Source organism: Camelus dromedarius, chromosome 1 (assembly GCF_036321535.1).
Source record: "Camelus dromedarius isolate mCamDro1 chromosome 1, mCamDro1.pat, whole genome shotgun sequence".
Lineage (NCBI taxonomy): Eukaryota > Metazoa > Chordata > Mammalia > Artiodactyla > Camelidae > Camelus > Camelus dromedarius.
This window is the reverse complement of record NC_087436.1, coordinates 34,255,780-34,268,507: the sequence shown is the minus strand read 5'-3', so window position 1 is coordinate 34,268,507 and position 12,728 is coordinate 34,255,780. Positions and strand designations below refer to the sequence as shown.

The window sequence follows — 12,728 nt, the reverse complement described above, 5'->3', positions numbered from 1 at the left end:
CTAGTAGTTGGGTAGAAAGCGTCAAGGCTAATTTCTCAGGTAACTCAGAGCAAAACTGAGCCACAATTTATTTGGACTTTATTTATTTATTTATTTATTTATTTATTTATTTATTTATTTATTTATTTAAAGTAATAGCAAGTTTACTCAGGGAGATACACAATCCATAGACAGAGTGCGAGCCGTCTCCAAGGGCAAGAGAGAGAGAGGCCAGAGGGTTAGGAGATATACATTCTGTAGGCAGAATACAGTCTGTCTCACTCAGAAGGAAGAGTGGCTACCTTGACATTTTAGAAGCAGAATTAAACATATAGATCAAAATTATTTGACTAGTCTTTGGCATCCTGACAGGACATAATGTATGTATATCTCTATCTGTTCCTATCTCTAATATCTATCTCTCTATCTACCCATCACCTACTTATTAGCTGATTGATGGTTGGTGCACCTTCAAAAGTGTATAAACTTATGCTGTTGATAAGTTGAAGGAGAGAAAGTTTCTCTCCTGTAATTTGCACACTGTACATTTTTAGAATATATATTACATTGGATTGCTCTGTGGTGTTTATAAACACAATTTAAAGTGTAGTGAAATAGGTAAAACTAGGATAAAATTTTTTTTAAATTTTGTAGATGTTTTGCAGAATGCTATTTTAAAAGAATGTTTAAAGAAAATATGTTTGAATATCATATTTTAACAAGTTACCCATCATGTGTTTACTTACATATATTTTTGAGAATTGAATTGGTCTATGGTGATATAAAACAAATTTGAATAAGCTAAAGCAGATCACGGCAAGCTTTGTCTTCTAATAAAATAATGTCCTTGAAGTATAAGTGAAGAAAAGGGACAGTAAGCATGCGTATGGCAAGAATCAAGGGATTTGACAGGACCTGATTTAGCTATAGGTTTTGGGAAGTCACCTAATCTTGCTGATCTTCAATTCCCCCATCTGTAAAAAGGGAATAATCATAGTTACTTACCTTTTAGGGTTGTTATAAAGAGAAAGACAATGTTTGTAATACACCTAGCAGCGTCCAACTTGCAACAAGTAGCAATGCTAATCATTAGCATTAATAGGAGCGTTAGTAGTAACAGAGGTAGTAACAGTCATGCCATAGAATCTCTAAAAAGACAAGAAGCCTCAGTGGCACGAGGTCTTACCAGAGTTGTACTCTGAGCATCATGAATAACAGCACACGTTTCATGTGTGTTATGATTTCAGGATTTCTAGAAAACCCTTCTCACTCTTTCCCAATCCCCCCACCTCCCCAGAATTACTTCCTCTGCTGGAAATTCGACAATAAAGATGCTTTATTTGTCCTGTTTTAGTATAATATACTCATTCACACAATAAATACTTCGAGTGAGTTTATGCTCAGTCCTAGAATGAAGGAAGTGTGAATGCTTTGGGTAGCAGATAGGATACGAGGAAAGTGTTGCGAGTCTGAGCGAGGCGCCATACGCTGATCTCAGCATCGATGCTGCTTATTTCATGCCTGGGCACAGAACCAGCCCTTTCCCATCACTTCTTTCTAGTTCGTTTTTTTATTTGTTTCATTTGATTTAAACATGCACTGCATCCTTTTCTAAATGTAGCAGTTGAAACTTTAAGGAATGCCCTTCTTTCATCATGAAATATGAATAACATTTATCAAGTGGCTATTTAAAACACTGCTTAAACCTCTTTGCATCACAGACATTATTATTCATTTAGTTGTTTATTTAGTTCCTCTCACAGATCTATTAAATGGATACTTTTATTATTCCCATGGAAAGACCAAACAAATTGGGTCTTAAAGGGACTGGAGGTTAAATGACTTGCCTCCAAAATGGTGCAGAATGTGATCTGAGTTCTGACTATGAACTTTACTCCGGAGCCTCTGCTCTTTCCGATGCATGTCACACTTCACCACACTTCAATCTGGACTTGCTAGAGAGTATTGTCTTCTAAGAGTTTTCTATCCATTATTCTACTTAATCCTCACAGAAAGCCTATGAGAAAAGTACTGGTCCAAGACCAGTCAGGGACTGAAATTGCTTGAGGTCTTTGAGGTAGGAGGGTATTTAATACAAACAAATAGCTTACAAAATCTGCAAACTGGCTAAGGGAAAAGGACAGGAAAATTCACCAGTAACCTCAGCAATAAGGACATTGCAGATATTTCCAGAAACCCCTTGTCCACCTGCAGAGCTGCCGTGAGTGGTTCCCGGGAGAACAGTCCCTGCTTTGGTCTCACCTTTCAGCTGTCATTCACCTCTCACCCACAGGCAGAACCTACACCTCAGTCCTGCTGCAAAGGGATCTGGAAAGAGAAGAGTTTTCTGACTTCCAGGCCCTGCAATACACAAGGAAAGGAATGGCACTGAGTGTCAACAGAGACTATCTGACATAGAAAGATACTCTTTTTCTTTAAGTGAAGTGTAGTTGATTTACACTGTTGTGTTGGTTTCAGGTGTACAGTGAAGTGATTCAGTTATACGTACATACATACCTATTCTTTTTCAGATTCTATTCCATTATAGGTTATTAAAGATCTTGAGTAGGTCCTTGTTGGTTATCTATTTTGTATACAGTAGTGTATATATATTAATCCTGTACTACTCCTAATTCATCCCTCTCCTGCTTACTCTTTGATAACCATAATTTTGTTGTCTATGCCTGTGAGTCTGTTTCTGTTTTGTTAATAAGTCCATTTATATCATTTTTTAGATTCCACATATAAGTGATATCATAGGATTTTAGTCTTTCTCTAACTCACTTAGAATGATAATCACTAGGTCCATCCATGTTGCTGCAAATGGCATTATTTCATTCTTTCTTTATGGCTGAGTAATAGTCCACTGTGTGTGTGTGTGTGTGTGTGTGTGTGTGTGTGTGTGTGTGTGTGTGTACACCTCTTCTTTATCCAGTCATCTGCTAACAGACATTTAGGTTGCTTCCATGTCTTAGCTATTATAAATAGTGCTGCTATGAACATTGAGGTGAATGTATCTTTTCAAATTATAGTTTTCTTAGGATATATGCCCAGGAATGGGATGGCTGGATCATATATTAACTCTATTTTTAGATTTTTAAGAAACCTCCATATTGTTCTCCATAGCGACTGCACCAATTTACAGTCCCACCAGCAGCGTAGGAGGCTTCCTTTTCCTCAACAGCCTCTCCAGCATTTATTATTTGTAGACTTTTTAAATGATGGCCATTCTGACTGGTGTGTGCGGATAATTCATTGTAGTTTTGACTTGCAATTCTCTAATAATTAGGGATGTTAAGCATCTTTTCATGTGCCTGTTGGCCATCTGGATGTCTTCTTTGGAGAAATGTCGATTTAGGTCTTCTGCCCATTTTTTGATTGAGTTGTTTGTTTTTTGATATTAAGCTGTATGAACTGTTTGTAAATTTTGGAAATTAATCCCTTGTTGGTCTATCATTTGAAAATATTTTCTCCCATTGCGTAGGTTGTCTTTTTGTTTTGTTCATGGTTTCCTTTGCGGTGCAAAAGCTTTTAAGTTTAATTAGGTCCCATTTGATTATTTTTGTTTTTATTTCTATTAGGTCCCACTTGTTTATTTTTGTTTTTATTTCCATTCCATTATTTGGTTCTACAAAATACTGCTGCAATTTATGTCAAAGAGTGTTCTGCTTATGTTTTCCTCCAGTTTTATGCTGTCTGGTCTTACATTTAGGTCTTTGATCCATTTTGAGTTTATTTTTGTATATGGTGTTAGAGGATGTTCTAATTTCATTCTTTCATGTGTAGCTGTCCAGTTTTCCCAGCACCAGTTACTGAAGAAATTATCTTTTCTCCATTGGAGATTCTTGCCTCCTTTGTCATAGATTATGTGATCATATTGACTGAGTTTATTTCTAGGCTTTCTATCCTGTTCCATTGATCTATGTATCTATTTTTGTTCCAGTATCATACTGTCTTTGATTACTGTAGCTTTGTAGGATAGTCTGAAGGCAGGGAGCCTGGTTCATCATCTCCTCAGAACTGACTGTAGTCTCTGTCTGCATAGTTGGACATACCCAATTGATCAGGAATGATGTAAACAAATATAAAATTGAATAATTCATACATATCTTACAGTTTTTAATTCATGTAGTTCTTTGTTTCCAATCTATACACATAGTCCACCCTCTAAAGCTAGCAGATAATTAAAGTCTGATAGTTTCGTTTCTTTGTTTTGTTTTACAGAATACAGCATAACAAAAATCATAGTGAGAAATTATTAATTCATACACTAAATTAGGAATATATTGTTTAAATGTCTGTATATGTTTAATGTTCATTGGAAAGGTAATCCCTGAAGGATCATTTTGAGTTACTGTTTTCCAGCTAATCTTTACCAGATAACCTGATTCAGGAAGTTGGAGTTAATGCACCAAAACATCTTAAGAAACCTATCTGAACTGATAGGCTCTAAGACCAAATTCACACTTAAGAACACGTGTGCCTCACAGAATAAATTTTTAAACATTCATTCTAGCTAGATTTTACTTCTGTTCACATTAAGTACTAGTTCTTTAGTGAAGCCTTCTTCAAAGCCTTCTTCTATATATTAAAAATTTTTTTGATCATCAGAATTATTTCAAAGCACTTTATTTTCATATGCTATTTCCTTTTGTGGACTTTCTCTACATTGTTTTCAATGCTTTTTAAAGTCTGTGGCATGACAAATGGGAGCAGTGAGATTTTTCTGAACTTTTTGCTTAAGATCAATCTCAGCCAGTGTCCCCCTCTCTCCCTCCCTCCCTCTCTCCCTCTCTCTCTCTCTCACACACAAAACTGAGTATTTCATGTGCATTTTGAAATTGTGCTAAAGATTAGAAGAGTAAGTGTTTATGAATTGATGCAAGTTGAGAGGCTTTATCCTAAGAATCCTTCACAAGAAATGATTAAGTATTAGCTGAACAGGGATTTTTTTTCTGGAGACCATCCTGTAAGGATCCAAGTATAAAAATGAAAATTACCTAATGACCACAATAAAAAATAAATGATATGCATATTATCATACTGCCACCATATTCCTCATATTTTTTAACTATTTACTTTCAAGTTTGTGATGATAGACTCACATAATAAATATGTAATAAGAATATTTTTATTTAATAACTGATTTAGAGTAAGCAAATTTGTTTGTATAACTTGTTTTTTGGATCAGTTTTTCTTAGTTCCTAGAAAAAGAACCAAAAAGAAATTGAAAAAAAAATTAGGGAGACTTCATTTTCAGTTACAATAACTTCATGTTTCAGGGTTGAGAAAACATTCCTGTAATTTAATTTTCCATCACTAAATGGAGCGTTGATTAGCTATATATAGGGTACATTAGAATAGATGAATAAATTTTAAGACAGTCTAGAACATGTGAAAAATTAATTTCTAGATTTTCACAAAACTTAATAGTATAAAAACTACATCAACTGTCAATATGCCCCAGTAAATCAAAAGAAAGTATCTTTCATATCCTTTGTGCCTCAGAAGTTCAGGGAGTCCTGGAGGAAAACACCAGCCTAATAATTACAAATCTAGTATCTCTTTTCCTGTACAAATGAAAGTTTCTTGCATTTGACAGAATATTAATTAGAAAGCATAGTTACAGTCAGTAACCACCCAGCATTTGTCTTCCTGCCCCCAGCTTTTCTGTTCGCTGCGTATCCGGCATTGTGCCCTTCCGCAGAATGAATGGTGCTGTAAAGGGCAGCATGTATATGGAACTTATTTCTAAATCTGGGTCTCTCATGACTGAATTAGTTCAAAGTCCCTTTAACCTTTCCTATTCCCTTTCACACATCTGGATGCATTTTAGGTGTGGTATTTGGAGTGAAGTCAGGGATTTATTCCCACATGGAGAAGTTTTCCTCTGCTCTCTAGTAAGTCCTGCTATTTCAGGAGAGGATGAGATTTGTCCATTCATCACTTTTATGTCACTTGACAGTATAAATAGGAATTTTGTTTCCAGGCCTGTGAAGTTATTTACAGGTTGTGCATAGTAATTCCACCCAGAAACTTGGCAAACGTTTGCTTTCACGAAGATGGGAGTAGTGACTGAGAGTCATTCTTCTAAACTCACAGCAGTCATGTATTAACGTTGTCAGTGATCATGTGACCAGGAAACCAAAGAATAAACAAACTTTAGTGACTAGATATGAAATGAAAATTTCTGTGAAATACAGAAGACTATTCAAGAGAGGATAAAGGGCTCAATTCTTGTTTTGATTTTATTTCCAAGATTGGATTAACACGGTTTACCTTACATGATACATTAACTTTTTAAAGCATGAATAGCAGGTGTCTAGCAGCTTAAACGCTTATTTCTGTAGCATGTATTTGTAAACTTATTGAGGATATAATGTGTGTCATTATACATAATCATTTGTAGTTTCACTGAGATTGTTCATGCTTTAAAATAGGAAGTAAAACAATTTTTTTCCTTATTAGTAGCATCCCTTATTCAGACATAATATTTACATAATATTTTTGCTTGATTTCCATTTAAAAAACCACAATGCTATTCTATCAAGATATTTAGATGAGCTATCTTCATAGTGCCTTTCACAATAATAGAAACTATTTACAAATCAAGCAAAAAACATTACTTTCTGCTAAAATAATTTTAAAAAAGCTTATAAGCATCAATGTCCAGTTAAATAGCATACATATATTGTGGAATTATATTTGTTAATGAAATAATCAATTTATATATAAGGTGGACTTTGTTAGTTCCTCATAGACTTCCTTCTTCTCTGCAAGTAAATACAAGATACAAAAATAATACTTGTGGTAATCTAATACATATCTGACTTCATTAAATTGAAGCCTATGTGAACTATAGGATATCCAAAATCATCATATCCCCATAGGGTGGCTAAATTTAACAGGTAAGAATAAATTTAGCTTGACTCTACATAATCCAGCATTAAAATGTGCTATTGGAACAAGTGAAACTTGAATATCTATCTTTGTTGAAAAGACCATAGATGATCACATCAGACCCAATTTATGTTCAACACTTCATCACACCTTCTGCCCCAGAACATGACGACACGTGCTAAATTTCTCCTGCAGGTTTAAACTGGAATCTTGGAAAGTCTGTAGATACTTTGTCCTCCTATTATGCATTCATTTTCCTCTTCAACAATTCCCATTCTCCATGTGCTAAGAGCTTACACTTCCTGAAGCACATCTCTGTCTATCTCTAATAAATAATGCATACCAGCACAATTAATTGATGAATGTCAAAGCAATGAGATCAGTTTATTCTTCTAAACCTCTGCTCTGACAGTTAACATCACTTAATAGAAAAAGGCTCCTTGAGTTCAAGAGACATAAATGCCTTTCTTTGTGCAAGCCCTGTCAGCATACTTCCAAGCCTCAAGGCACTACAAATATTGTGAACTGACTTGCAGCATTAATTAAGTTAATGATCCAAAATTTTGTTTCACGGTGCTCCAACACATCAGATGGTTTTTACCAGAAGCATGTTAGAGTGATTCAAACTGCTACATTCTCTGATAATCATCATGCCACTGATGCTCAAATTTCAGTAGATAGTTGTGCACAGAACAATACAGAATTTTTTGCTGACTTCTAATTGGGTAATAGAGCATAAACTGTCCAAACCATAGAAATGTGCATTTAAAGGCTTTCTTTTGATTCTAACTAAAATTATGACCTCTTTCCCTCACACAAAAGAAAAAAGTTCTCTTAATAATAATTCAAATTGCAACATTGAGTTTTAAAACTGTCTTTGACTCTAGTATGGCAACCTCTTTAAAATTTACTAATTGTAAAATAAATATGTTACTCGTTAAATGGAGTACTCAAACTAAATTTTTGAATGGTGGACAATTTACATACTCTAACACCAACAAATAAGACTATTTTATTCAAACTCAACAATAAATTCATTTATATAACTCCTAGAAAAGTCATTTCTTATATTTTTGCCAAATAAGAAAATGAAACTCTGGCTTAAAGTAACATGTCAAATGAAGAGTTGAATTTTTTTCTCCTACCAGTATTTATATTGTTGTATACTCAAAGAATCAATCTCTATTGATAATTTATTTTAGCTTTTGAAAGAAATTCACTTTCAAACTACTGTGTTCTCAGTTTGTAGCTGCTTCTATTTATAGTTGGTATATATTTTAATACATGAGTAAGTTTTATTAATTTTGGGGGTTTCTTTCCACCTCTTAATTGGGACTACCTGAAATAGCCTATAGTATATATTTGAATTAAACTCAGATGTCTGTGTTAAAATCTTATTTGGTAAGAGGTAAATAAGATAGCTAATTTATATAAATTTGTTTTTAAAAATCTAAATTTCTTTTGTTGTTGTTCAAACCAAGATGTTAAGGTGGTCTTTCCCAACAGGATTCAAAAAAGTGTATAGTTGAGACTGATGGGATCAATGATTTGGGTTTTTATACTCATAGATTTTTCTCGGAGAGTGCCTATGTCCAAATATTTAAGTGTACCTGACCACGCCCCCTAAATTGATTAGCCTTTGTTCCCCATTTACAGTTCAGGAGGTGAAGTTTGTGATTTTGTAACCCATGTACAGGTTTTCACAATATGAAGGTTATACTGACCACACCTGCAAAGTATATTAATCTATGTACTTAATATATTCTACTTTTAACAAACTCTAAAAGAAATTTTCAAAAAAGAAAGGAAAGGAAGAAAATAAAACCTTACTTAGTCCAGGAACACATGTGAAAATTATGAATAATCTTACAGTGGGAAGAAAATGGAATGAATGGGCTGTGACTTTCCTGATAGCAAATAAATAATCAATAGTACAGCCAATAGGTCTTATTTGATTCTCTACTGAGTGATACTGATATTGTATTAAGAAAATAAAAATACACTTCTATAGAACAATCTGTCACAAATCCAGTTAGGAAATATCAGAGAAGTGAGTCCTCCTACGACACAGCATCTCTCTGGTGTGACGGCTTGTACAGGCTCAGAATAAATTTCTCCCTGCCTGTTTCTCCAGTGTGACACATTGCCACCATACTTAAAGCCGAATTCCTGTGCCTCTAAATTAGTAACTTGTTTATTTTCGTTATTTCCCCTTAGCATGGAAGGGTATTCTGAATTTTTACTGTTTTGCCTTGAAAGTAGGTTCCCGGTTTTATTTATAAAAGAAAAAATGTGTTTATGACCCCATGATGTAGAAAATTGTGTTCAGTTAGCAATGTCATGAAAGCTGACTCACTTATGATTTCAAATCAGAACAACTGTGGCTACAAAATCAAGCCACAAAAGCAGAACTAAATTAAACAAAAACTTTGATTGTGTTTTAAGCATAGTTATTATGATGAAATAGATTACCTATGCACAACAATGTCTAATTGTGCATATAAAATGTCATGAGACATTTAATGAAGGCATTAGTGCTGTCATGCTGCGAAGTAGGAAATAGCTTTACAGAAATAAACTCTCCTTTTTGCCAATGAATGGAAATTAAGAACTTTAAAAAATTTCTCTACTACTTAATTTCATAAGAAATAAAGAAATTTATTAAGAAATTAAGAAACATCTCATTTCTTCAAATTGGAAAACTAAAAACTACTCTAACAAATGTGTTAAATTATTACAATAATTTAAAGTTATAGAACAGTGGTATTAGAACAAATTTACATTTGCATGAAAAAAAAAACCATAGACTACCGCAGTAACAGAACACAGATGGGACTGGCCTTATACCCTAAATTTTGCCTACTCAGTGATTATGACATAGCTGTCTGAATGAAGCCTGAATTATCAGAGCTGACCTACAATGATCTGTACTATAATTTTATAATTTCTTAGGCAAGAGATTTCCCCCCAGGGCCCTCTTCTTCTCCATCTGTGAAATGTGAATATTTCCTGTTGCATGGATCAGTTTCCCCCACTAAAATGGAAACACTATGTTAAGATACTTGTCTGCTTTTTTGATGGTCACAACTTCATCTTCTAGCATTCCTGGCCCATAATAGGCATTCAGTCAATAATAATTGATTCAATTAACAAGATAATGTTTGAGAAGTCTTTAGACACTGAAAAATGTGCTGGTTAGTATTATTGTTTCAGAAAAAAAAAGCATGCATAATCTGTAGCAAAGAATAAATCTTAGTAAGTATTTGAAAATGTGTATGATGTGCTTTTTATTTTTATATTCTGCTTTACAGCAGGTATATATATAAGTCAAGGAATATTTCTTGAGGGTGCAAGGATTGTAATTTGACAAGTAAGCTAAATGCAATTAATTCTTGCCTTTGAAAAGTCTGAGTCAAGGAAATCTCTACAGTGAAATTATACTGTAAAAGTTTCAACTCTCCAGTTATCATATATGAAAAATGAAGTGGCATTGACAAGAGAAAATAAATTCAGTGAAAACATTGAAATATGTTCACCATTTGTGATTTCTCTGAAAACAGGAGTTCCTTCCAAGATGATTATGTAAATTACTTCCTAAATATTATAATGTACATCTTTACAATAGGACAACTAAACAAGACTTTGAAGTCTGATATAATATTCCAGTTTCTTTGTGTCAACTAAAGTGTTCTTATATTTCTTTTCTCCAAAGATAGGGTCTCACATGATAGATTTTTACATATGGTTATACAGTAATGGTGTTAATATATTTATGTGTAAGATATTTTTTAATGAGTTTGATACTTTTCAGGGAAAATGTGTGAATCTTCAGTCAATTACTGTGAATGTAACCCCTGCTTTAATGGTGGTTCTTGCCAAAGTGGTGTAGAGTCTTACTATTGCCATTGTCCATTTGGTGAGTATAACTTAGTCATTGATGTAAAATATCAACCTGTTCTGGTGCACAGTTTAGCAATTCTGTTTTGTTGTGTCCAAGAGTGAATAAGAAAAATGTTAGTGGTTTTACACAGGCAGTTAGCAAACTAAAATCTAAAGGTTTAATATTTTTTAAGTTAATTATGGAAATTCCATTGAATATATTGCTTCGATCATTCCTAGAAAAATAGTCAACCAAGATAATTGAATTTGATGTTATTAGCCTAGAACTTATCAAATGAAAATCCTTTCAGGGCTATTTGATGTCACTGTGTACTAAAACTCTTTAAGAATAGTGCAACTGTTTTTGTTCTGTTTTGCTTTTGGTTTTTTTTACATTTACTTTTTACAGTAATTCAACCACTTCTATTAGAAGGATTTTGTAACTTGACATGCAGTTTTCGTGACTTTTTTGTAGATAGTATCATGTAACTAATTAACATTCAGAATAATGTGTTCTTTTGAGGAAGAAAATTAAGAGGGTTTTTTTTGTATACATACATATTTATTCACCATAATGAAATGAACTTAAAAGATTCCTTCCAGGTCTCACCCAAATGTTACCTGGTACTGAGACAGCCAAGAACTAGGAGAACAGCTTTGCAGGAAGCTTTCCTTTTAACTTGGTTTGTTTCATAGGGCAGTGATTATTCCATTTAGTTAAAGGCTGCTTCACTCCACAATATAGTGTTCATCTTCAGAGTCCTGCAGTAGTTAGAGACCTGTCTTTCTCCATTAGCAGGAGAGAAGGATATTTTCCTAGTCCTTCCTTGGACATATTTATTAGAGTGCTACAATGCACCTGAAAAGTGAATCTCAATATATAGTAGAGAATAGAACTTAGAAAGGAATCGGAGGTTTCTAGTAACCAGTAAATGTAATTTTAACTCATTTTCAAGTAATTCCATGACTCTATAAAAGAATGATAAAGAGAAACAGAATATAAAAATACCTAGTTGTGAGCTATGCATTTTAGCAGTGGTTCTGAGGCCCAAAGATCGAGGGCTTTGTCTAAAGCCAAACAATGAAAACAAAACAAAACTACCCCAAAATGATATAGTGACTAGAACACAATTTTATTTTCATTTCAGGATGATATTCACAGTGCCTCTCTTTTTTTTTTTTTTTTTTTTTTAAACTTCTTTGAGATTCTCACTAACAATGCCCCTGAAGCAGTAAAGATCATCAAGGTCAAAATAACCACAATGTTAGATCTCCTAAAATTTCTTTCTTTCCATGATCTCTTATAATCCGAAAGGGTGCTGCTTACTACAGATAACCACAATCAAGTTTCATGGTTTAACTTGTGTTTTGGATGGAAAGATAAGGAGATTGGAGGTAAAAGTAGAAAAATTATTTTCAAATGACTGAATGAATGTTTTTACATTTTTCAAGATTCCATTGCATTCCAGTTGTGCATGTGAGGATTTGAGATAGCTGATAACAAATAGGAACACATTGTTGCTACAGTGTAACTGATACAACGGACATTGCCTGTTGGCTGAAAGTTTTTTGGTGTCCAAAGGAACCTTCTCCTCACCATACCAGAAATCCTCAGGGGAAGGAGACTAGAACAATAACGTAAATTAAAATAGAGACAGATCACATGTAGCAAGCAGTGCACATTTTCTCCCCATTCCTTGCAGTGGCGAAGACAAAAAACATTGTTTAAACATAGACATCATTAGTTGAGATCAGAAGCCTTATAAAAGAAAACAGAACAAAAAACCTTGAAACAATGCAGATATGAGACCAGCGAGATAGAACTAAAAGGATAAACTATTTTGCTTCACAAATTGAGTATAGGTGAAACATAACAAATAAAAATGGCAGATGGAATGCCTTAAACAAATAACTGGAGGTTATTTGTATAATATGTGTTGTATCAAAGATCATCTTAATTGTAATTTTGA

General features: G+C 33.7%; 1 protein-coding gene across 1 annotated transcript in view; it reads left to right on the top strand.

Moving 5' to 3' along the window:
• FAT4 (FAT atypical cadherin 4) overlaps window positions 1-12,728 on the top strand; it is a 156,429-nt gene that overhangs the window by 120,977 nt on the left and 22,724 nt on the right. The window contains exon 10 of the mRNA XM_031466424.2: window positions 10,691-10,795. Within this exon, the coding sequence (XP_031322284.2) occupies window positions 10,691-10,795 (105 nt within the window). The remainder of the gene's footprint in view (window positions 1-10,690; window positions 10,796-12,728) is intronic.